General features: G+C 37.7%; 1 protein-coding gene across 6 annotated transcripts in view; it reads left to right on the top strand.

Moving 5' to 3' along the window:
* The window catches only part of DGKB (diacylglycerol kinase beta), a gene marked incomplete at both ends in the record, with an annotated part of 464,423 nt that overhangs the window by 146,636 nt on the left and 292,736 nt on the right, over positions 1-25,051 (top strand). For all 6 annotated transcript variants that reach the window (XM_079785451.1, XM_079785454.1, XM_079785452.1 and 3 more), the window contains 5 exons: positions 2,390-2,463; positions 4,871-4,945; positions 17,676-17,761; positions 20,625-20,714; positions 21,886-22,046. In XM_079785451.1, the coding sequence (XP_079641577.1) occupies positions 2,390-2,463; positions 4,871-4,945; positions 17,676-17,761; positions 20,625-20,714; positions 21,886-22,046 (486 nt within the window). The remainder of the gene's footprint in view (positions 1-2,389; positions 2,464-4,870; positions 4,946-17,675; positions 17,762-20,624; positions 20,715-21,885; positions 22,047-25,051) is intronic.

Genomic DNA, 25,051 nt, shown 5'->3' on the forward strand with positions numbered 1-25,051 from the left:
ATATAATGGTAGCTGAATGTGGAGTTTGTGGAGGATCACCCCAATGTGTATTTGGGTTTAGATGTAATGATTTGCTCAAAATTTGTTTCTTTACCTTGAGATTCTCACTTCCACTTAAAAATAAGGAGTGAGAATTCAGATTAAATGCAGAAATCAACTAAACCCCACATCTACTAGCATGCTACTTTGCCTGTGAAATGTTTAGGAGTGGTATCTGATTTTATAACAGGAGGAGAAATAAAGGTGTGTTCAGTTTTTCTTCATTTTGGCTTTTAGTTGGGGAAGAAAAGTATGTGTTACATTCTAGTAGCACCATGGCTTGACCTGCAGGCACTTCTATACGTTAATTGAATGAGCGCATTTACTAGTGGCTCAGGGAGACACACTGGAAAGTTACTGCAGATCCAGCTCATTCATCTCATCTTCCTACTGAATTAGAAACAAATCAGGAACAAAATCCCTTGTCCTCTTTTCAAAGGAAAATAAAACAGAAATCGAATAAATTGTAATGAAAACTAGTTTGATAACAGTAGAACAATTATGAATATCTTACACAACCTTCTCATACAGCTTATGTGAAGATTTTAACATTTTTACCTTGCCCGTGGTCATTAGAAAAAAAACCTCATTTCACTTACGAATGGGAGAGAAATGTGTTGGCAGAATTTTTCATCTTAGATTGTTTAATCCAACAGGAAGGAAGGACATGACATGGTTGTTTTTGTCATATTAAATGTTTAACCTTTTGCACTCGGATGTCGAGTGTGACTCGACACGGTTAGCATCAGTAGCAGCTCGTATGTCGAATTGTATTGAATGTATCAATAATTTGAAATATAAAAAAATCCAAATAAATAAGTTTGTATGAAAAGAAACTCCAGTTTTTTATTCTACTGCCGCGCTTTGTAAAATCTGGGGTATTTAAAAAATTAAATCCCGAGTAGAATAAAGGAATCGAGAAAAAAGCAAGCGAGTGCAAAGGGTTAAGGATACTTTCTAGGGTAGAAATAAAAACAAATTACACTTTGTATCTATTTTGAAAATGTAAATGATCTAAAATGTTCATCTTAATATTGAGAGGATTCCATTAGTTGTAAATGTTTATTATTAAAATGCTGTTTTGTCAAACTGTATTTAAATGGGACTTAGATTGGTAGGGGTAAAATATTTTTAATATTTTACTTCTTAACACTGAATTCATGTAAAATACAAGAGTTCTCCTTTACCATAGTATCAGCAATAATGTAACCCCCCACCAATAAAGTGCTATCACCTTACCTGTGTAAATTTCTCTTCGTGGGATATGTCACTACTAAATATGTTTGTCTGTCTGTTTATACTGTCTGTTTCTCCACTAGAACATAAAATCCAGTAGGACAGGCCCTTTTTCTGTTCCACCGAGAAATGAGAAGTGAAGGAAGCAGTGCAGGGCATACCGTAGGGACTCGGCCAATTTAATGGACTTCAGATTACCAAATAGTCCAGAATACCTGGACCTGTAGTCTCTAAGCAGGCAAACAATGCTCTGTGGAAACATTATGTGAAATGGAACTTTTAAACTGATAGGTGCCTCAAACCATCTTATTCACAAATGGCTGGGAAGATGGATTCCACACATGCCACAAAGTGCAGGTCTTCCATAAAACTATATACAATATGATTATTTTTTTATTCTAATACTAGAGGCCCAGTGCATGGATTCATGCACCAGTGGGGTCCCTCTGTCCTGGCCAGTGCCCTCTCACAATCCAGGACTGCCGTTTCGGCCTGATCCCTGCAGGCCAGGCCGAGGGATCCGTGCACCAGGCCTCTAGTATACATGTAAGATCTTTGGTCAATCTCTTCCCACCCTCCCCTCCCGCCTTCCCTCTGAGATTCACCAGTGTGTTCCATGTTTCCATGAATGTGAGTTGAGCATCTGCCCCCTGGTGGTCTGTGCGTATCATAGCTACCGGTTGAACGGTTGGCCAGTTGCTTAGGCTTTTATATATATATATATATATATATATATATATATATATATATATATATATATATATATATATATTTCCCCCAGTATACTCTACTGTATTCTGGCTGGTTTACTCACTGTCCCACAAATGGCACCTTTTGTTTTCATCTCATAGTTATTCACACTTATTCCCTTCTCAAAGATGCCTTTCTCTCTGTCTTATACCTACCCAGCTAGATCCTACTACTCTATGTGGAGTGAGCATTCCTGTTGATATGTATATATCAAAAACACAGTGATTAACTGAATAACGAAATAGATCCGTGTATCTAGGTATCCACATTTAAGAATGAAAGAGCCACATTTTTGAATTTGCTAATTGGTATTCCATGACGTAGAACTAACAGTAATTTGTCTATATAAAAACTTTTCTCCTAGATCACTCCTGTTCCTGGCACTCATCCACTTTTAGTTTTTGTAAACCCCAAAAGTGGTGGGAAGCAAGGAGAACGGTATGTTTTTTTTCAAGTCATATTTCTATGTCATATCTATGTAAATAGATTAATTGAAATTGTGGTGTACAGTATTTAAAAACATTATTTCTCATGGTTTACTAATTTTGATGTGAAACAAGTAATGCTAGAATCTATCTGTAGTATATTGGTATGACCTCTCCTTATTTTTACAATTGGAATTTTAAAATAATAATATCCTTTTATACACATTTTTATCATAGCCCAGATATCTGAATTTTCTCTACCATACCTATCACTCCTAGCCCTTGACAGTCAACAGGTGAATTCAGTAAGCCATTACCCAGTACTGAGGAGCACAGTTGATATCCAGCTTCTAGGCAAAGATTATAAAGATTTCCTGTGTGTGCATTTAGTAGAACATGATGCCACATTTCCCAAAGAAACACATACATTTAATATAAGTAAGGATGAGCTGCATTTTCAGGTATTTCAATAGTTGGGCTAACAATACAAAAATGTCATTTTTAATGGAATTAATGATTAATTCATAATATTTAATAAAAATTTGAAAATCACCTCATCGGGGAATAAATCTTATATCCTTCTAAAGAGTATAGGTATAGCCCTAACTGGTTTGGTTCAGTGGATAGAGCATTGGCCTGCGGACTCAAGGGTCCCAGGTTCAATTCCAGTCAAGGGCATGTACCTTGGTTGCGGGCACATCCCCAGTAGGGTGTGTGCAGGAGGCAGCTGATCGATGTTTCTAGCTCTCTCTCCCTCTCCCTTCCTCTCTATAAAAAATCAATGAAATATATTTTAAAAAAATAAAGAGTATAGGTATAAACAAATATGTGGTTGTATCTGCCTTAATAATTTCTATAAGTTTTTACTACTCTCAACCAAATAAGGAGTAATAAGATTAAAAACACTAACACAAACATCATGACAATAAAACAGAAATTACCTTTGAGGTTACCAAATAATGAAGTTCAAGTATTTCCATGAACCAAAATTTGTAAAGCAATTTCTTTCCTACTATTTAACTTCCAGCTGTATTTCAATGAAATGAAGAATATTCTTCACTTTTCAATCAACAAGATTTTATTTCTGTTTAGAAGTTTTTTCCTTTTATCAATATTCAGATTCATTTCAATGCCACATGATAAATGCTGAAATGAAAATGTTTCTACTAAAGGTGCTAGGAAAGTTCAGAGGTGAAATGACTATTTCTTAAAACTGAGAAGTCTTTCTAGAAGAACTAGCTTTTGAATTGGGTTTGATATGAGTAAATATTCGCCAGTGAAAGAAGAAAGATTTGTGAAATGGCGTTGGCATTTTTTAAGGAACCATGAGATAGTCAGTGAGGTTAAAATTTAAGGGGGAGGAGGGACAAAATGAGACATAAACTATTCCAAATGTAATAAAACATTTTATATTGTGAATAAATCCACTCTAACCTTTCATCTTGGAAATAACATAACTGTACTTAAATAGCAATATAGAAGTGGGCTAGCGAGGCATGACTTTTACAGAACAGGTGAAAGAGCGTGAAAGCCAGAGTTAAAGCATGAGATGGCTTAGCCCAGTCTGATAGACTAGAGGCCCAATGCATGAAATTCGTGCAAGAGTAGGCCTTCCTTCCGCCCCCCCCCCCCCCCCCCCCCCCCGCTGCCAGCACAGGCTTCCCTGTGGCACCCGGGATCAGGGCCAGTTAGGCTAGAGGGAGGGGCCACAGGCGATTGGCCAGCGGGGCCCACCCCCGATTGGGGTGGGGTGCTGATCTGGGGTCAGAAGCCAGGGGAGGGGCTGTGGAAGGTTGGCTGGCCAGCCCTGCCCCCTTTTGGGGTAGGGGGGGTTATCAGGGGTGGGGGCGACTGGGGGGAGGAGCTGTGGGCTGATCAGAGTGGTGGGGGCCCATTGGGGGCAGGGCCGGCCAGGGGTAGGGGCTACAGGAGGTTGGCCGGCTTGCCTTACCCCTTATTGGGGTGGGGAGTGCGATCAGGGGTGGGGCCAGCCAGGGGTAAAGGCCGAGGGGGGTGGTGGCCAGCCGCCCCACCCCCCCATCAGGGTGGGTGAGGCTGATCAGAGGCGGGGCCAGCTGGGGAGTGGGGCCATGGGAAGTTGGCCAGCCAGCCCCACCCCTCGATCAGGCTGGTTCGCTGGCTGCAGTTGGGCGTCACAGCAACTGCTTGTTCCGGCTGTTCTGGCATTCAGGTTGCTGGCTTTTTATATATATAGATTGCTTTATAATGACTACTTAGCTTCTTTTCCTAAAGGAACCACTAGTTTCTATTAAGCTTTGATAGTTTTAATAGTATTAATACAAAATTTATCAAGTGTATATAATTATAACCATATATATAAATATAATATAGAGAGGTGCTATTTATTTAAAATGTTGATGTACCACTAATTTTTTTCTTTCATATTTTCATCTGTATAGAATTTACAGAAAATTCCAATATCTACTAAATCCTCGTCAGGTTTACAGTCTTTCTGGAAATGGACCAATGCCAGGGTAAGTTCAAGGATAATGTCATAACCATTGACTTATTTAATAAATTAATTAAATAAGCCTTCCATACCTAAAAATAATGTTATTTGAATACAGCAGCTAGATCAGTATATCAAAAATGACAACCACATAAAATATCAATTACATAAGAGAAAGCAATGCAGCTGCTGTTTTTCAAAATAGCCTGCTTCAAACATATTTTCTTCCCTTCTAAATATTGTGAGGTAATATTAATACTAATGCTAATAATAATAATTTCACATACAAATGCATACACTCACACTAGGGTGCTTCAACTTCTAAACCATCTGTTTGAAAAACTATTCCCCTTGTAAAATACAGCATATAAATCTAAAGAGTAAAGAAAAGGCTAATTAACAAAGAAGCAAAATCATAATATGATTTTATTAACTGAGTACTTTCAAAATCGAATGAGTATCATCTCTTTTTAGATACTTTGTTGTTAATAGGTAAGATATAGTAACATAAAATCATTTTTACAGCAGAAATCATATACTTTTGATGTCACAAATATGCACTGAAATAAATTGTCCTTAATTTGGCCTCGTTAACTAATTAGTCATCTTCTTCCACTGACCTGTTTTCTCTCCTGCACCAGGAGAGCAAACATTAGACCAGATGAGTGGAGAGAAGCTCTGTATAACCTTACACAAGCTTCTTTTTTACAAACAGTATGATTAAAATACGCCTCCGAGGTTCTTCCCACAAACTAGAAATCAAATATTGAAATTGCACTATTTTAAGTGCTCAGAATAAAATGTATACTAATGTTTCTATGTTAACTAAATATCAGTGCAATGCAGTTATTAGCACACATCCCCATAATTACATTTATCTCTTTCTTGCACTCCCTGCTCCTGTCCAGGGCCCCTTTTCAAATGCCAGAGCAGTGAACTGTGGAAAGTACTTGCTTTAAAGGCAGCGTCACCACAAGCATTTAGTTCAGAACAATGCCATTGTCAAGTCCAGACTCCAGAGCCTAAGGATCATGATCAGATTATTGGGTAGGCGAGCCACACACAGGAAGTCCTTATCTAGATAACGACAAACACAAGTAAAGTCTTGATATTAACAATTATAAGCTCAGGCAGGATGGCTATTTTTCTACTTTATTAATAGTCTCTGAACTTAAAAGAAGTAGGTCTTATTCTGCAGAATTAAGAAATTGTGCAAACAAAAATTTAGTCATTCCAAGATCTCTGTCCCTCCACCTAGACTGCAGACATCCAGGATTTGCCCTGTGTTTCATAGTTGAATGCGATGCCTACAGACTCTGCTAATCACGAGCCTTATAACTTAAACTCTCCATGTCTTTATTATCTTTGTTGTAAGAGAAAAATAGTAGCTGCTTTATGGGATAGTTCTGAAGTTAAATTGGATGATGCCTATAAAATGTGATTATCATAATATGTCCTCAATTCATGTTATTTATTATCAATACTACTTATAGGAATTAATTAATTAATGACATGACCACTTTTTTAAGTATATGCATGTATATATTGATTTCTGAGAGGGAGGTAGAGATAGAAACATCAATAATGAGAGTGAATTATTGATCAGTTGCCTCCTACAGGCCCCCTACTGTGGATTGAGCCCACATCCCATGGATGTGCCCTGACTGGGAATTGAACCGTGACCTCCTGGTTTATAGGTTAAACACTGAGCAATACCGGCCTGGCAACATGACCACTTTTTAGCTCTATGTAAATATATTGCCACAACATTGCTTTTAGCTTTGATTTCTCATTTTATATTTTCCTTACTCTAAATATATACTACAGGTTGCCTTTCACTCTTTTAATTTTAGGCATCCTATTATCCTCCACTTTATTTTAATACTAGAGCCCGATGTAAGAAATTCATGCAAAAGTAGGCCTTCCTTTCCCCCGGCTGCCAGCATTGGCTTCCCCCTGGCACCCGGGACCCAGACTTCCCTCCGACACCTGGGACCTGGGCTTCCCTCTGGCCGCTGGCAGGCAACTGGGACCGGCTTCCCTCACAGCTCTGGCTTTGTGCAGAAGGTTGTCTGGAAGGACATCCGGAAGGATGTCTGGTCTAGTTAACATATTATGTTTTTATTATTATAGAATTATTATAGATTGAAAAAATTAAGGTAATATGTGTACTTATAAAAATCCATACTACAATAAATATTATTTAGAAAGTAACCTAGAGGCACTACCACTCCTTAGGAATTACCACTGTGAATTGTTTGTATGTATACTCACAGAACATTTTCGTAAAATGTAATGTATGTATGTAATATAGTCACATATAATATATTCATATATAATACATTCATATTACACATATATGTTGTAAAGATATATTTTTATATTATTTAAAATAGTTCTTCTTTTTAAATATTTTTATTATTTTCAGAAAGGAAGAGAGAGAGAGAAACATCAGTGATGAGAGAGAATCATTGATCAGCTGCCCCTGCACACTCCTTCACCAGGGATGAAGCCCACAACCTAGACATGTGCCTTGACCAGGAATCAAACCATGACCTCCTGATTCATAGGTTAATGCTCAATCACTGAGCCCCGGGTGGAATAGTTCTTTTATTATATTCAAAAGCTTATGATAAATATCAGTTACATTATTTTTAAAAGCTATACAATATTCTATAGTTTTGTTAGGCATTCTATTATTATTTTTAAGTATATTCTTTTTTTTATATTTTATTGATTTTTTACAGAGAGGAAGGGAAAGAGATAGTTAGAAACATCGATGAGAGAGAATCATCGATCAGCTGCCTCCTGCACGCCCCCTACTGGGGATGTGCCCACAACCAACGTATGTGCCCTTGACCGGAATCGAACCTGGGACCTTTCAGTCTGCAGGCTGACGCTCTATCCACTGAGCCAAACCAGCTTCGGCTAAGTATATTCTTGATTTCAGTGAGAAAGGGAGAGGGAGAGAGACATAGAAACACCAATGATGAAAGAGAATCAGCAATCGACTGCCTCCATTACTGGGAATCGAGTTGCAACTGGTACATTGTGCATGTGCCCCCACCAGGAATCGAACCATGATCTCCTGGTTCATAGGTCTACACACAACCATTGAGCCATGCCGACTAGGCTAAGCATTGTATTATTGGTAAACATTTAGAATGCCTATACTTTTAAATTACTGTAAACTGTGTTAAGTTAATATCTATCAAATTAGGTATGTTTTTTAAAAACCATATTCAAATATATTCATTGAATAGATTGATATAGGTAGAATTGTTCGTTTGACAATATTTTCATTTTTAATTATATAAATGTTCTGCCAAAGTGCTATACAAAAAGTATGTACTAAATTACAGTCCTAGCAACAATGTATAATGCTGATTTTCCACAACCTCCTTTAAATTGGCTATCTTTAGCAATTTCTATCTTTGTCCAATGTGACAGGCAGTTCAATGAAAATGAGCCAAAATAGGTAAACTGATAGTAGATGATTATTTCAGTATCCTTTAAGAATGATGATGTAGTAACCTATTCCTATAATTTAACTAGAAAGAATAATTGTTTACAGTGTAGTCCACACTAAAATAGAATATTTATGCAACAACTAAGTAAAATGGGTAAAGATAGCTTAACAATACCAGCAAGGGTAATATATTCAGCGTATATTTATTCAAATGACTACCAGATGCCCCTAACAAGTTTTAGCATTCTCAAAGCACATTGAGCAAAAGAGACTCTTTCTGCCCTCCTGTGTTTTGTTTTAGTAGAGGAAGGAAAATGAAACTAATAAAATATATATTATGTCAGTAGAGAAGGTGAACTTAGTGGGCACTGGCAGTGAGTATTCTGTGTTATTTTTTTAATAGGCCAAGCAGGGAAGAACTCCCTGAGTATAGACATGACAAAAAATATTAGATATAATATTTATGTGGGGGAGTTAGGGAAATGGAGGAGTAGCAAATATATATACTACTTCAATAAAGGAAAATATAATTACATTAGTAATACAGAGTAGGGCAAAAGTAGGTTTATAGTTGTTCATATGGAAAATAATATAATACAAAAATAAACTGTTTCATGTACTCACAACCGTAAACCTACTTTTGCCCCATCCTGTAGTCTGTGAATAGTACAATGTAATTTATTTGCATATACATTTTGTTTATGTCTTAAAACAGTCAAATGAAGGAGATGTTAATTTCATTTTAAAGCTAAAAACATGCTCAGAATGATTAAATAATTCTCCAAGGCTATTATTTAATGAATTAAAAACTAAGGAATGAATGAATCTAGAGAAAACAGCATGGGTTGAGTGGATTAAGAGGGTGAGATAGAGAGGTCAATTTTTCAATCCATTTAGCAATCAATTTACGGAGAGTAAGCTGGTCTGACAGTCACATGGGGTTTATGTTTGGGGTAGGATGCTGCTGAAGAACCAATGATGACAATTTTTAAAGAAAACAAGAATGAATAAGAGATGACACATCATCATGGAATAGAAGAACAATGGTGAGTCAAATGGACAGTTAGGCTTTCACCAGAAACAATGAGCTCTATAGTAAACTTTTCAGTCACTGGCATATTTTGAAGAGCTTTTGTAGGTTCAATGAAAAAAATATTTGAAAACTTAGGAGTTAGACAAATTGATGTAGAAATATAACTGGTTTAGGAAGAATTAGAAAATATGATTTTTCCCCCAGTAATTATTAACGGAGACTGATAAATTCATACTGAAATTTAACTTGCAAAAACTGATTTAGGAAAATTAGAAACAAAATTTTGTTCAATAATTATTAAAGAAATTAAGACAATTACATAAGATCTTTCTATTTAAAAAAATAAAAAAGGAAATCAAAGACTCACCAGAATAGTCTATATACAAGTGCTACTTATTTTACGGAACTTTCAAAATTCTACAAATGCTTCCAAAAGTAGAAAATGAAGGCATACGGTGCAATTTAGTTCATGAGGTATAATTTTGATAAAAATTAGAGATGGTATCAAGGACAAAAATAGTCTATTGTATTCATAAAATTATATGCAAATTTCTAAACAAATTATCAAACCAGTTCTAATTCCCTGTAAAATTATTAATAAACAATACCCAATTTAGTACATGAAAAAATAATGAGAATGCAGAAATATATAATTTTACTGATTAAATGGGATCATCCTTATCAATACTTCAAAATATGCAGAAAAAATTCACACTAATTTATAATAAAAGTTACAATAGCAAGAATAGAAGAAAGCTTTATTAACCTTATAAAATGAGTCATTCAGAGATGAAAAAGAAAATTCCTACAGCAAATATCACCCTAAACAGGGAAACCCTGGAAGTATCCCATTTAAATTCAGGAACAAGATATGGTGGTTACCTGTGAATATACCAATTCAACAATATATTGGTGCTCCAGACAGCATAATACAAGGATAGAAATAAAAATTATAAGAATTAGAGATCACTAATGGGACCATTGTTATTAGCATATGAAACTTGTTTACATAGAAATCCAAATGAATTTATAAACAAAGTATAGGCAATATACAAAACAGGAGTAATGTGTCTGTTTAAAAGATTAATATATAAAAGTCAAATATATTTGTATACACCAGCAACAAAAACATTAAAATTAATTTTAAAATACCATCTTGATACTTAGGCTGTTTCCAAATCTTAGCTCCTGTAAATTGCATTGCTATAAACATAGAGGTGTATATATTCTTTCTGATGGGTGTTTCTGAATTCTTGGGATATATTCCTAGAAGTGGGATAACTGGGTCAAATGGTAGTTCTGTTTTTAATTTTTTGAGGAAACTCCAAATTGTTTTCCTCGGAGGCTACACTAGTTTGCATTCCCTTTTCTCCACATCCTCGCCAACACTGGTTGTTTATTGATTTGTTGATAATAGCCATTCAGCAGATGAATGGATTAAAAAGCTGTGGTACATCTATACAATAGAATACTATCTATACTAATAAAAGGGTAATATGCTAATTAGATTAGATAGATGGACCTCCTTCTGGACATCCTACTGGACAAAGCTATGGTGGCAGGGGCTGAGGCAGAGGTGGTTAGGGGCAATCAGGCAGGCAGGGAAGAGCAGTTAGGGACAGTCAGGACAGCAGGGGAGAGCAGTTAGGGGCATCAGACAGGCAGGCAGAGGCAGTTAGGGGCAATCAGTCAGGCAGGCTGAGGTGGCCAGGGGCAATCAGGTCGGCAGAAGAGAGCAGTTAGGGCCAATCAGGCCGCAGGGAAGCAGTTAAAGGCATCAGGCAGGCAGGCAGAGGGGTTAGCATAATGCTCTCTAGGTCCATTTTTGCTGTTGCAGAGTAAATAACACCTAATAGTAAAAGTTCTTTCTATTAGGTGTTATTTATGCATGAGGTCAACCAAAGAACTCATGCATATATGTATAACCCATAGTCACAGTCAATAGGGTGGTGAAGGCTTGGGGGGGGGGGTGAGGGGACCTGGAGAGGGCAATGTGGGAAAAAGGGACATATGTAATACTTTCAACAATAAAGATTTATTTAAAAATATCATCATGAATTTTAAAACAACCAAGAATAAATCTAATAAAATATATGCAAGAGTTATTAGCAGAAAATTAAAACCTTTATTGAAAGTTATTAAAGAATATCTAAATAAATTGAACAACTCTATATTCATGGATAAGTGAATTTATATTATACAGGTCTTATTTCTCCCAAAATTGATCTATAGGCTTAATGTAAATTACAATAAAAATTATGATTAAAATTTTTATTTTATTTTAATGGATATGTTAACTTTAAAATGCATATAGAAATGCAGAGAAGGAATAATATCTTAGATTCTTCATGGTATGTGAGATATAGATATACTATAAAGCTATAGTAATTACAAGATTGTGTTACTAGTACAGTGAAGAATAATTGCATGAATAAAATAGAATATACAGTCCAAAGAGAAGTATGCTCATATACATAAATTTGACTTTAGACGGAGTTTGCCTGGTAGAAAGTTGAATTATCCACTAGCAAAAAGATGGATTAAAATTTGTACACAACAGCAATAAAGGAAGGAAGAAAGAGAAGAAAATTGTGAATAAGAGAGCAGAGGGTAGGGATAGAGGATAAAAGTATCCCTACCTGACACTACTACAATAGAATTTTATAAATTTTACAATATAATCCTCTCTAATAAAAGGGTAATATGCAAATTAACAATCACTCCGCTACACAAGCCACACCCACTAACCAAGCCACGCCCACCAGCCAATCAGGGCGAGTATGCAAATTAACCCAAGCCAAGATGGCTACTATTGGGTTTCCCCGGCAACAGAAGAAGCCAAGCTTTCCACACACTCTGGCGGGCCCAGGCCTCCACTCAAGGATACAAAGTTTCAATTATAGAAGGTAAACAAATCCATGGATCCAGCAGGAGGCTTGGCTCCGCTCCAGGCTACAAAGTTTCAATTGTAGAAGGTAAATAAATTCCAGATACAAGGGCCTCTGCTTGGGTTGCCAGGGGCATGGCCAGCCTGCAAACCACCACAGGCCCCTTGCCCAGGGAACCCCACCCTGATCCAGGACACCCTCAGGGCAAACCAGCTGGCCCCCACCCGTGCACCAGGCCTCTATCCTATCTAATAAAAGAGTAATATGCAGATTGACCATCAATCCAACACACAATATGGCTGCCCCCATGTGGTCAAAGATCCTGCCCCCATGTGGACACAAGATGGCCACCACAAGATGGCCAGCAGGGGAGGGCAGTTGGGAGGCACCAGGCCTTCAAGGGAGGGCAGTTGGAGGCAATCAACCCTGCAGGGGATGGCAGTTAGGGGTGACCAGGCTGGCAGAGGAGGGAAGTTGGGGGCAAACAGGCTGGCAGTGGGGCAGTTAAGCATCAACTAGGCTGGCAGTGGAGTGGTTAGGGGGTGATCAGGCTGGCAGGCAGAAGCGGTTAGGGGAAATCAGGAAGGCAGGCAGGTGATCAGTTGGGAGCCAGCAGTCCTGGATTGTGAGAGGGATGTCTGACTGCCCGTTTAAACGGGCAGTCAGACATCCCTCGAGGGGTCCCAGATTGGAGAGGGTGCAGGCTGGGCTGAGGGACACACCCCCCTCCGTGCACGAATTTCGTGCACTGGGCTTCTAGTATTTTATATAACAATGCAATATAATATATAAACTATTATACAGTTTTACGTGGTGGTGTGAGACAGGGATTATGGATATCATTGTATATATATCAATATGTGATAATAGACTGTAATTCCTTTCTCATACCACCACATAAAAGTCAAACATATTCCCAGCCAGTGTTGCTCAGTGGTTAAGTGTCGACCTATAAACCAGGAGGTCATGGTTCAATTCCATATCTAGCTTGCAGGTTCCATTCCCAGTAGGGAGCCTGCAGGAGGTAGCCCATCAGTGACTATCTCTCATCATTGATGTTTCTATCTCTCTCTTCTTCCTTCCTCTCTGAAATCAATAAAACTATATTAAAAAAAAAGTCAAACGAAAATTTTAATAGTATATGTGAATTTTCTTCTGACCATTGAGTCAGTAGTTTTCTTACACACAAAACAGACTAAAGTGCTAGCCACTTACTAAAGGTTGATACATTGGAATACATTAAAACTAAATCTTCTAAAATACTAAAGCAAAACAAATCTTTCAACTTTTAGAAGATATTTCCAAAAATTGGATCAAAATTAATAACAAAAGAATTTTTATAGATCAACAAGTGAAAATAGTAGAGAAAAGAGACAAACAATATGAGCAGGAATTTTACAAAGGAGGAGACATAGGGAATTGGGAAGTATCTTCTATTATAATAAAAGCATAACATGCTAATTAGCCTGGACAGCCGAATGACCTTCCGAACATCATTCCAAATGGTAGTTAGGGGTGATCAGGCAGGCAGGTGAGTGGTTAGGGGTGATTAGGCAGACAGGCAGAGTAGTTAGGGGCGATCAGGGAGGCAGGCAGGTGAGTAGTTAGGAGCCAGCGGTCCCAGATTGGGAGAGGAATGTCCGCCTGCCGGTTTAGGCCTGATCCTGGTATTGGGCCTAAACCAACAGTCAGACATCCCTTGACAGGTCCTGGATTGCAAGAGGGTACCAGCCAGGCTGAGTTCCACCACCCCTCCCCTCCCCTGTACATAAATTTCAGGCACCGGTCCTCTAGTAATATTATAAATGTTAGAGAATATAGGCTCTGTCTAATCTTTATGCTGCTAATGAACATATTCACTGGTACAACTTATTTTTGGAAACAAAAGTTGCATATATGTTAATTCTATTTGAAAGTAGCCACAGCCCATGACCAGTAGAAGGCATGTCCAATAATGCAGTTTTTATAATAATATAAAACTAACCACTTTTCAGAAAGCATATTCCAGAAATTGCATTTATCAGTAGAAATCAAATAATTTGAACTGCATGTGGAGAGATTTTCCACCTAATTAAATTTTATTAACAATGCTTAGTAGCTAAATCATAATGCAAACAATATGTTGTTTATGGCATGCGCATGATAACCCATACTTATGAATAGTGCTCATGTTTGTGAATGAGAAGGTGGGGTGCTATAGGAAATGAGCATAGAGCTATATGTAAATTATCAAAAATGTTCCACTCTTGGGGTGGGCAATTGGTGCTTATCCTCTCTAATAAAATGGTAATATGCAAATTAACCATCACTCCGCTACATAAGCCACGCCCACCAGCCAAGCCACGCCCACCAGCCAATCAGGGGGGGTATGCAAATTAACCCCAATCCAAGATGGCTACAGCCACAGAGAACAAGGTTTCCTAGGTAACAGAGGAAACCAAGCTTTCCGCCTGCCCTGGCCAGGCCTAAGCCTCCACTCAAGCTACAAAGTTTCAATTATAGAAGGTACACAAATTCAAACAAATGGCAGTAGAATGGAGCTTGAGAGAGCAGGCCAGGGTTGCCAGCGGCAACAGGGGAAGCAAAGCTTTCCGCACACCCTGGCCAGGCTCACCACCCGCTTAAGGCTACAAAGTTTCAATTGTAGAAGGTGAATTAACTGCCACAGAAATGGCTGCCGCCCCAGAAATGGCTGCCACCCCAGGCTACAAAGTTTCAACTGTAGAAGGAAAATAAATTCCAGATACCAGGGCCTCCCCTTGGGTTGCCAGGCGGTATGACCGGCCTGCAAACCACCACAGGCCCCTCGCTCAGGCCACCCCACACCCCAAGGGAACCCCCATCCTGATCCGGGACACCCTTCAGGGCAAACCAGCTGGCCCCCACCCCTGTACCAGGCCTCTATCCTATCTAATAAAAGAGTAATATACAGATTGATCATCACTGCAACACACAATACAGCTGCCCCCATGTGGTCAAAGATCCTGCCCCCATGTGGACACAAGATGGCCACCACAAGATGGCCAGCAGGAGAGGGCAGTTGGGAGGCACCCGGCCTGCAAGGGAGGGCAGTTGAGAGGGACCAGGCTTGCAAGGGAGGGCAGTTGGAGGTGATCAACCCTGCAGGAGAGGGCAGTTATGGGAGACCAGGCTGGCAGAGGAGGGAAGTTGGGGGCAAACAGGCTGGCAGTTAAGCATCAACCAGGCTGGCAGCGGAGTGGTTAGGGGGTGATCAGGCTGGCAGGCAGAAGCGGTTAGGGGCAATCAGGAAGGCAGGCAGGCAAGCAGTTGGGAGCCAGCAATCCTGGATTGTGAGAGGGCAGTCGGACATCCCTCCAGGAGTCCCAGATTGGAGAGGGTACAGGCTGGGCTGAAGGACAACCCCCCAACGTGCACGAATTTCATGCACCGGGCTTCTAGTATTATAATATAGGTATTTATATTATACATAATATAGGTGTTTATATTACACATAATACATATTATGTAATACAAGCAAACAAATTGGTCATAGACTGGAAGAAAATACTGCAACATATCTAACACAAGGTAAATATTCACAGTATAATAATAAGAAATACATGAAAATTTTATGTTCTAAATATTCATGGTTCTTATCAAATATTTAATTTTTATACATTTCTTTTTATGCATTATTTATATTACTGTAACAAAATGTTTTTATTGATGATAATTTAAGTGAAAATATTCCTCATAGTATGTAGAGTTTATAAGATAATGGATGAGAACCCAATGGAAAAGGGGCAAGACTTTGAAGATGAAGTTCACTGAAGAAGTCACATCTATTAAACCTACAAAAATATACTCAACCCATTATAAAGAGGGATGTGTGATTTTACAGTCTTTAGCATGATCCTCTCTTTTGCTATTATTAAAGAAATGTCACAAACTTGTTTATATGCCATGCTTCCTAGTTACAAGAAATGGACACTTACATCTATAATGGGAGCCATTTAGAGGGTCATATGAACTTTTCCTTTCTAGAAGAATAGCCTTCAAAACATTCACATTTTCATATAAATGTGCTTAAAAATAATGTTAGCTATAATACCTACTTTTTTTGTGACAGTGAAACACTAGAAAGAGGTAGTTTAAAAGAACATAAAGATGCTTTAAGTCATGGAATGTACTACCTACATAATATATTCTCTTATTATTAATCATGAGGCAACACTGTGTACTGACACAGAAAGATGTTTTGGAATTTTCTAAGTAAAAAAAAATGCACACAAATAAATTAACAAGACATATAGCATAATCCCATTTGTGTTAAAATGTGCATATAATTTATATGTGCATTTATATATAAGTAAATGTACATAAAATATTCTATTCTATTCTATTCTATTCTATTCTATTCTATTCTATTCTTACCAGTGGTTATCTCTGGGACAAGGGAAGTACAGAGATACATTCCAAATATTTATGTCCTGTTTCAATTCTCTTATTGCAGTAAAATGGCATATATGATTAAATAACTGGCTGCATTACTTGCCTTAATTAATTCCCCAAAAGCAGGTTGCATTAATGGCATGCTTCATGCAGTACCAGCAGAAGCAGTGGGCATTTATTTCAGCTGACCCAGCAATTAGGCTTGAGTGTTTCTGGAAGCCAAACATGGTGGGCCAGGTCAATATCATCCAAAGAATATATATGCATTCATATAAAAATATGCATAGCCCAAAGACACAGGCAATAATGTGGTGAATGCTTACAATGGGGGAGGATGGAGGGTGGCAAAAGGTGTGTGTGGGGGGGAGTGGAATGGGAGACATCTGTTAAAGAGTAAAAAATAAATAAATAAAAGGAGAAGCTTGCCTCCTATTTGCAGATTGTAAGTCAGAAGGAAACAGTGAAATAGTTGGCTAGAACCTCAAAAGCAGCCTGTTCAGTTTCTCCCAGTAATGGAGAACACAGAATCCTCTCAAAGACATACTCACTGGCAAAATAGTCACATTTATATAATTGTTCAAGAGAATTTTTGGTTCATAAGTATTATGGCATGAAATACTGTAGTATATGTCACTTTGGATTATGTAAACTGCAGATCACATCTGGGAGGTTTCTTAATAAAAACTGTCATTTCTAATTTTTTAACCTTTAGAGTTAACCAAAAAAGAATATATATTATAGAATCTAGCATATATAATTAAAATATATTTAAATTAAGACCTGTTAATACTTCTAGAATTGTATTCTAGATAATTTAATATTTTTTTCAATAAAATCATTGAGATTTTACAGTTTTCAAGAAATAAAAATACGTTTATTAGATGAAATTTTAAGAATACAAAAGTCCTACTTTTAAATATCAATCATGTGCAATGACATGCTTATCTTTCAGGTTGAACTTTTTCCGTGATGTTTCTGACTTCAGAGTGTTGGCCTGTGGTGGAGATGGAACTGTGGGGTGGATTTTGGACTGCATAGGTAATGAAGACCCATATTTAACGTGGCTGGGGTGAGAGTGGTAACCTTAAATTCTGTGTATTTTATTAATGCATTGATATGTTTGGATGCTGCTGAGATATAATTGACCATGTTGCATACTATTTACTGGTTTAATTTATTATACTATATTATAAAATTTTAATTGACAGAATAACTTACAAGTATATGGAAATACTCCCTTTCTAATCCATTTCTCGTGGAATTGACTAAACCTTCAGAGTTATTTTTAAAATGAGGTTCCAGTCGTTCCTTTGTCCTAGGCAGGGAGCCAAAGGGGATTTTAGCATTTGTGATCAAGTTTATGTCAAATAGATGTACTCATTTAGTGTAAGCATGAAAACTCAATACCTTACCCACTGTACACATTCCTCATCAATCATCAATATATATATATAAAGCCCTAATATGCAAATATTCCTCATCAATCATCAATATATATATATAAAGCCCTAATATGCAAATAGACCGAATGGATGAACAACCAAACAATTGGTTGCTATGACGTGCGCTGACCACCAGAGAGCATGCAGAACATGGCGGGCATTGGCCATGGAGTGATGGTGGAGCAGGTGAGCTGGGGGGCCAGACCAGGGTGGGGCACCAGTTGCTGTCATCAGGGCGAGTCTCTGGTGGTTAATGAAAATTCTTTGCTCCCATGCTGCGGTCCCGCTCGGTGCTCCCACCTACTGCAGATGCCTGCCTCACTTGCACCCACTGCTGGTGCCCAGCACCAGCCCCCGGCACCAGCCCCGATCATTCGGTGCCGTCAGCAGGTGCGAGTGGTGGCTGCCAGCCTGGATTGCCCCTCAAGGCTTCTCCAACTCCCCCTACTCCTGAGGGGCGATCAGGGCTGGCAGCCGCCTCTTGCACCCACTGCTGGTGATGGCCCCATTCGTACATGCAGCCAGGGGGACTCTATGGCTCGAAGAAGTTAAAGCATTGAGCAAAGTCTTTTAACTGTAAACTGACAACTGGGATTAGAACCCACACTTCAAATTTATTTTATACTAGAGGCCCGATGCACGAAATTCATGCAAGGGCCTTGACCCCGTCCCCCGCCTGCCGCTGCCGGGGACCTCGGCCTTGGCCTCCGCACACTGCGGCTTTGTCCAGAACGTTTGGAAGGATGTTCGGTCTAATTAGCATATTATGCTTTTATTATTATAGATTGCATCCCTCTTCAAATTTTAAAAGCTTGATTTTTATAAGCAAACAAATCAGATACATGATTGAGAAAAACTTGCTATATTCAGAAAAAATATGTATTTTGGATAGATGGTCAGCTGTCAGAACTGATTACTGCTCAGTAAAATAGATCATGAACTGGCCTTTATGGGAAGATAAATTTAATACAAATATTCACTTGTTATTTCTCATTTCAGTTACTGCATGGCCAATTCTTTTTTAAAAAATAGGTCCTTTCACAAAAAAAGGAAAGAATTGATTCAAATAAATGTAACTATATGTATGAATAGAATATTCTACCTTTTTATACATGTGGAAATACTTAAATTAAAAATGAATACAAGTTGTCAGTACACATTTGGTAAGCATCTAACAATTTTAATCTAGTAACAATGTAAAAAAAGCAGTAACTAGTATTAACATGTCATATTTAAAGAGAAAGCCAGGATTCAACAATTGTAAAAATTAAAGAGGTGCTCAAATAGTTTTTGAGAACTTGTAAGAATTTTAGAGTGAAAAGAGTAGGATATTTTTGGTTTGTTTTAACCCTCAAAATCTAAGCTTTAGCTATAAACTGTGGTACATCCCTAAATAATGTATTTCCTGCTGACTTGGAGTGGCTGAGAAGAGAGAAAAAGTAAAGTAATATGTGATTGTGAGATTCATTCAAAGCATATGATGATTCAGACAAATACATATGGACTTTCACTGGCAGAGATCTCAGGGTTTATGAAGCTCCTATGTTGTTTACTCTGGCACAAAGCAGCCCCCTGGGTGGGCACCACACGGGCATTGTTTGCACTTTACTAGCTTTTAGAATTCAATGTTTTCAAAATATTTTATGCGTTAAAGTAAAATGTACCTTGAATTGATGTTGCAAAAAGACTTTATATAGAAACCTATCCCTCTACTCTGGTGGCACCCCGTATGTATATGCCTACACTATATATGCATACCTGAGATTTTTTTTATTTTTAAGATTGAAGCCTTTTATTCAATACTATTTCACATTTGTTTTCAGTGTCCAGCATAGTGGTTACACATTCATATAATTTATGAAGTGATCACCTCAGTAAGTCTAGTACCCTCCTGGCACAATACACAGATGTTACAATATTATTGACTATATTTCCTAAGCTGTATTTTACATCCCCGAGTTTATTTATAACTACCAATTTGTACTTTTTAATCACTTAACCTTTTCCACCTCGTTCCCCAACCTCCTCCTATCTGGCGACCATCAGTTTGTTCTCTGTATCTGAGTCTGTTTCTGTTTAATTTGTTTATTTACTTTGTTCTTTATATTCCATATGTAAGTGAAATCATATGGCATTTGTTTTTAACTTATTTCAATGGAGTTAAACTCAACTTAAACCACAATTTTTGACTGGATTAGGATATTTACAAAGCTTTCCTCATGCATGAGACTTGAAAATTCCTGTCACTTGGTGAATAATGTTATTTTTGTGAGTTTTATAAATTGCTACAAATTCATAGAGATTAATCATAATTTATGACTGTATAAATCTATAAAATATAACTTTCTCTGCTTATAAGTACCTAGTGAAATGCTTTCATTTCATGCCAACCTATCTTTTTTACTGTTGTTCTATCTATGATCAAAACTTTAATTTGTTTTGCTTTTTCCATTCCACAGAAAAGGCTAATGTAGTCAAGCATCCCCCAGTTGCCATTCTGCCCCTTGGGACCGGTAATGATCTAGCAAGATGCCTGCGATGGGGAGGAGGTAAAACAGCTTTAACAACAATGAAAATCTTAGTAAAATAGAAATCGAGTACAGAACACACCCCCTTCCATATCCAGCATTTCTTTATTGCATGACAACTGCCATGTGATTTTACCAAATATAATTGCCGTCGATATATAGTATATGATTTTGAACAATAGTCTGGGGTAGAAAAACAAATAGTGGCCCGAGAGTTAGACTGTAAGTGTGGGGCTTTAGTGTGATACTATTTATAGACTTCAGTGGGCATGTAAACTTCCTGACCTCTGTGGTATAGGGGTTTCTAATGTAAGAAACAAGATAGGCATGAATTAACTCTAAAGTAATATTCAGATTTTTAATTTCTGAGTTGTGTGCTAAAGGGACAAACTAAGAAAAACATCTAAAGGCTAATGAATGACTTGTCCAGGAATGAACATATATTTTGAAACCCACTTTACAGCAGGCAGTGTGTTCTGTACTGGGATACAGGGTCAAGAATAGAAAATAAAGGCTGTATTCAAAAGGGTCTTAAATTCTAGTGGCACATCATGTCCTATGAAAACAGATAACCAGCATAATGAAAGGACTCATCCCCGCAATGACAAGATGACATAGGGAGAGTTGTAATGGAGGGATAATGACAGAACCATATAGACCTGGGAATGGACCTTTTAGGCAAAGGAACATTAAGTTCAAAGGACCAGAGAGGTAGGAAGCCACTTGACATATTTAAGGAACTCTAAGTGAAATAATATGTGTGGAACAGTGTGAATAAAGGGAGAATACTTCAAGGTGAAGTCTTAAAATGTTTTCAAGTGTCATTAATAGGCTATAATTAACTGATGATACCAAAGTAAACCAGATTTTGCTAAAGCAGCAAGAATTGAATACTAAGTTTAGCATCATAAACTCAGAGATGTTTGAAAAGTGTCTACTAAGACAGCATGAATCAGAAACCCATGGGGATCTTGTTAAAAATATAGTGACCTATACTCACCCCAAATATGCTGAATAGAAATCTCTGGGGATGGGACCTACGCAGATGGTTTTCTTTTTAAACAAACTCCCTAAGTTACTAATTTGCAACAAAATTTGAGAAGAATTGTATTTAGCTTAAGAACGAATCACACTCAAATGCATAAATATAGCTTTTGAATTTTTTCCCTCAATATAATGTTTTTTTAAATAGGTTATGAAGGTGAAAATCTGATGAAAATCCTAAAAGACATTGAAAACAGCACAGAAATCATGTTAGACAGGTGGATGTTTGAGGTCATACCTAATGACAAAGATGAAAAAGGAGACCCAGTGCCTTACAGTATCATCAATAACTACTTTTCCATTGGTGTGGTAAGTTTTCCACTAAATGCGATTTTTTACCAATCCTGGATAATCTCTGTCTGTAAACCTTACATTATGAAGATTTACTGATTATAAATAATTTATTTTATCTTAGTGTCAGCAAAACACCTCTTCTAATGGGTAATAATAAAGATTATGAATTTATTTAGAGTATCAGCAATAGATAAATGTTTCATGTGCTAAAGGAAAGAAACTATTATTTTGTAATTGGTTTAACCATTTGTGTTACTAAAGTGTAGGTTAGAATGGTTTATGATAAGGGTTTAGTTATAAGTTTTAGAGTAATTTAGTGAAAATATGAAAACAATTCATCAAATTGCATCCTATTTTCAGGTCTGCATTATAATACCATAACCTACTATAGACATTATGTTTCATTTATGGTTAGGTCTGAAATCTAAAAAAAAAATGTTTCTACTATTGTCAAGTGTTTAATAAGTCAAAAGATTAACTTTTTTATTTAATTACTTGAAAACCCTAGACTGAAAGTAAAATGTCATTTGGAATTTGAGTTATTAAAATTTTAATTCTTAAGGAATGTAACAGTGATTTCAAATCATTATGAATTCTAAAATGTATATTGTCTACAGCATTCCATTTCATTCAATATGTTATGCAATATTATCTTATGACATAGGCATGTGCATGAACACGTGTACACACATACACACTCCACTAGTAGACTATACAGAGCATTGCTTGAGTCTATGGAATTAAGAGTAAAGCCATTTGGGTAAGAGTTCTTTAGCAAATATATATATATATATATATATAATATTTTTATAGATTTCAAATATATATATATCCTACATAATAAAAAGGCAATATGCAAATTGCATCACTCCGCTACGCCCACGATTGGGCCAGCTGGAGGCACGGGGGGCGGGACTCAGGGTGGCCGATTGGCTGGCGGTAGGAGCGGGGGGCGGGGACTCGAGTCCCCGCCCCCCGCTCCTACCGCCAGCCTAAACAGCCAGGCCAACCCTGTGGAAGGACCCATGCAGCCGGCGGAAGATGCTGGTGGCGGAACTCGGGGTGGCCAATTGCGTGGCTGCCTGCACCAGTTTTCCGCCAGCAGCAGTTTTCCACTGGCCACCCGCCATCAGGGCGGGGCGCGGCGGAGCGGGGCGGGGCGGGGCGCGGCGGGGTGGAGCAAGGCGGGGCGGAGCAAGGCGGGGCGGAGCAAGGCGGGGCCGAGCAAGGCGGGGCGGAGCAAGGCGGGGCGGAGCAAGGCGGGGCAGTGGCGCACGGGTGCAGGTGTGGTGGCCCCAAGGCTGCGGCAGCGGCAGTGCACGCGGCTGAAGTGGCCGCTTGCAGGATTGAATCCTGCAAATGGGCTACTAGTATATATATAATATTTTTATAGATTTCAGAGAAGAAGGGAGAGTAAGAGATAGAAACATCAAAGATGAAAGAGAATCCCCTACTGGGGATCCAGCCAGCAACCTGGGCATGTGATCTGACCAGGATTTGAACCGAGACCTCGGTTGATACTTAACCACTGAGCAACACCAGCCAGGGCTTTAGCAAATATTTATATTCTGTGTATCATTCATTTATCTGTATCATAATGGGTTTTTTTCTCTCAGTTATAAATAATGATTATATATTTAAAAGCCTCAAATGATGATTAATAAAGGCTAAATATACAATCATTACTAATATCAGAAATGATTCTTAATACTTGTGAGGAAAATGTAATGCATCTTGATCCATAAAAGTCCTTCTACTTATATTTGATATTAATATAAAATTATTTTAACAGCTTTATATTTGATATCAATATTAACTTTTTTTAGCTTTTAAAAGTAATAAGGTTTACTGACTTTAAGTAAACTGTTTAATTATTTTAATAAGTCTATCAATTTTTAGAGCATTTTTATCATTAAAACAAGAATCTTTATGCTTATTTGCAGTAAATTCTGGTTCCTTTCCCTAGCTCCAAGCAGTAATCATTCTTTCTGCCTCTAAGATTTGCCTTACATGGATATTTTATATAGAAGAAATTATACAATACAGTCTTTTGCATCTGGCATCTTTCATGTCACGTTTTTGAGGTTTGCCAATATGAACTGCATGAATACTGTTTTCCTTTTTATTGCTGGGCAGTATCCCACTGTATGGATATTTCACATATGGCTTATACATTTACCAGTTGATGAACATGTAAAGTGTTTCCAGTCTTTGTATATTATGAATAATGCCATTCTTTTGAGTCCTTTTAGTGAATTTTTCGTTTTAGCTATAGTACTTTTGAACTCCAGAATTTCCATTTGATTATCCCTTTATAATTTTTATATCTTCAGGAAATATTTTATATTTGAAGTCATCTTTGTGGTGTTTTCATTGGTGTTTTTTTTTTTAATGTGGTTTACTTTAGTCCTTATGACATGTTTATAATAGCTGTTTTGAAGTCTTTGTCTGGTAAGCCCAATATATGAACACTATTAGAGAATTGGATAACATTTTGGCCCCATCAGTGACATTGTTTTTTTTCCAAGGTACATGTCACACTGCTATTCCTCTGCATGTCTGACAGGTTTTGCTGGAAACTAGATTTTATTTTAGATAAGATATTGTGCAACTGTGGAATTGGATCCTTCCATAGAGGTTCTAGTTGTTCCTGTGTTTCTTTAGTGACGTGCCTGCACTAATTATGTAGCAACTTTCTTCCTGTGGTGGATGGATAGGGATGCCTCCGTGTTTTGTGTGTTTTTATTATTGTTGTTTAATTTTGGTTTTTATTTTAATTCTGGCTTCCTAAAAATCACTCCTGTGTCAGCTGATTAACCAGAGTTTATGCTGGAAAATGTAGAGCCAGTAAGTGTTTATCCCTTTGCCATTGGATCTGTGTGTTCATTGGGAAGCACATAAAATCTTCAGGCACTTAATCATTTGATTCAGCTTTTAATATCCCCTGGCCCTTCTTTTGTCTCTTCTGTTAATATACAACGTCTCTCATTTAGCCAAATAAATGTCAATAACAAGGGCCC

This window comes from Cnephaeus nilssonii (assembly GCF_951640355.1).
Source record: "Cnephaeus nilssonii genome assembly, chromosome: 12".
Taxonomy (NCBI): domain Eukaryota; kingdom Metazoa; phylum Chordata; class Mammalia; order Chiroptera; family Vespertilionidae; genus Cnephaeus; species Cnephaeus nilssonii.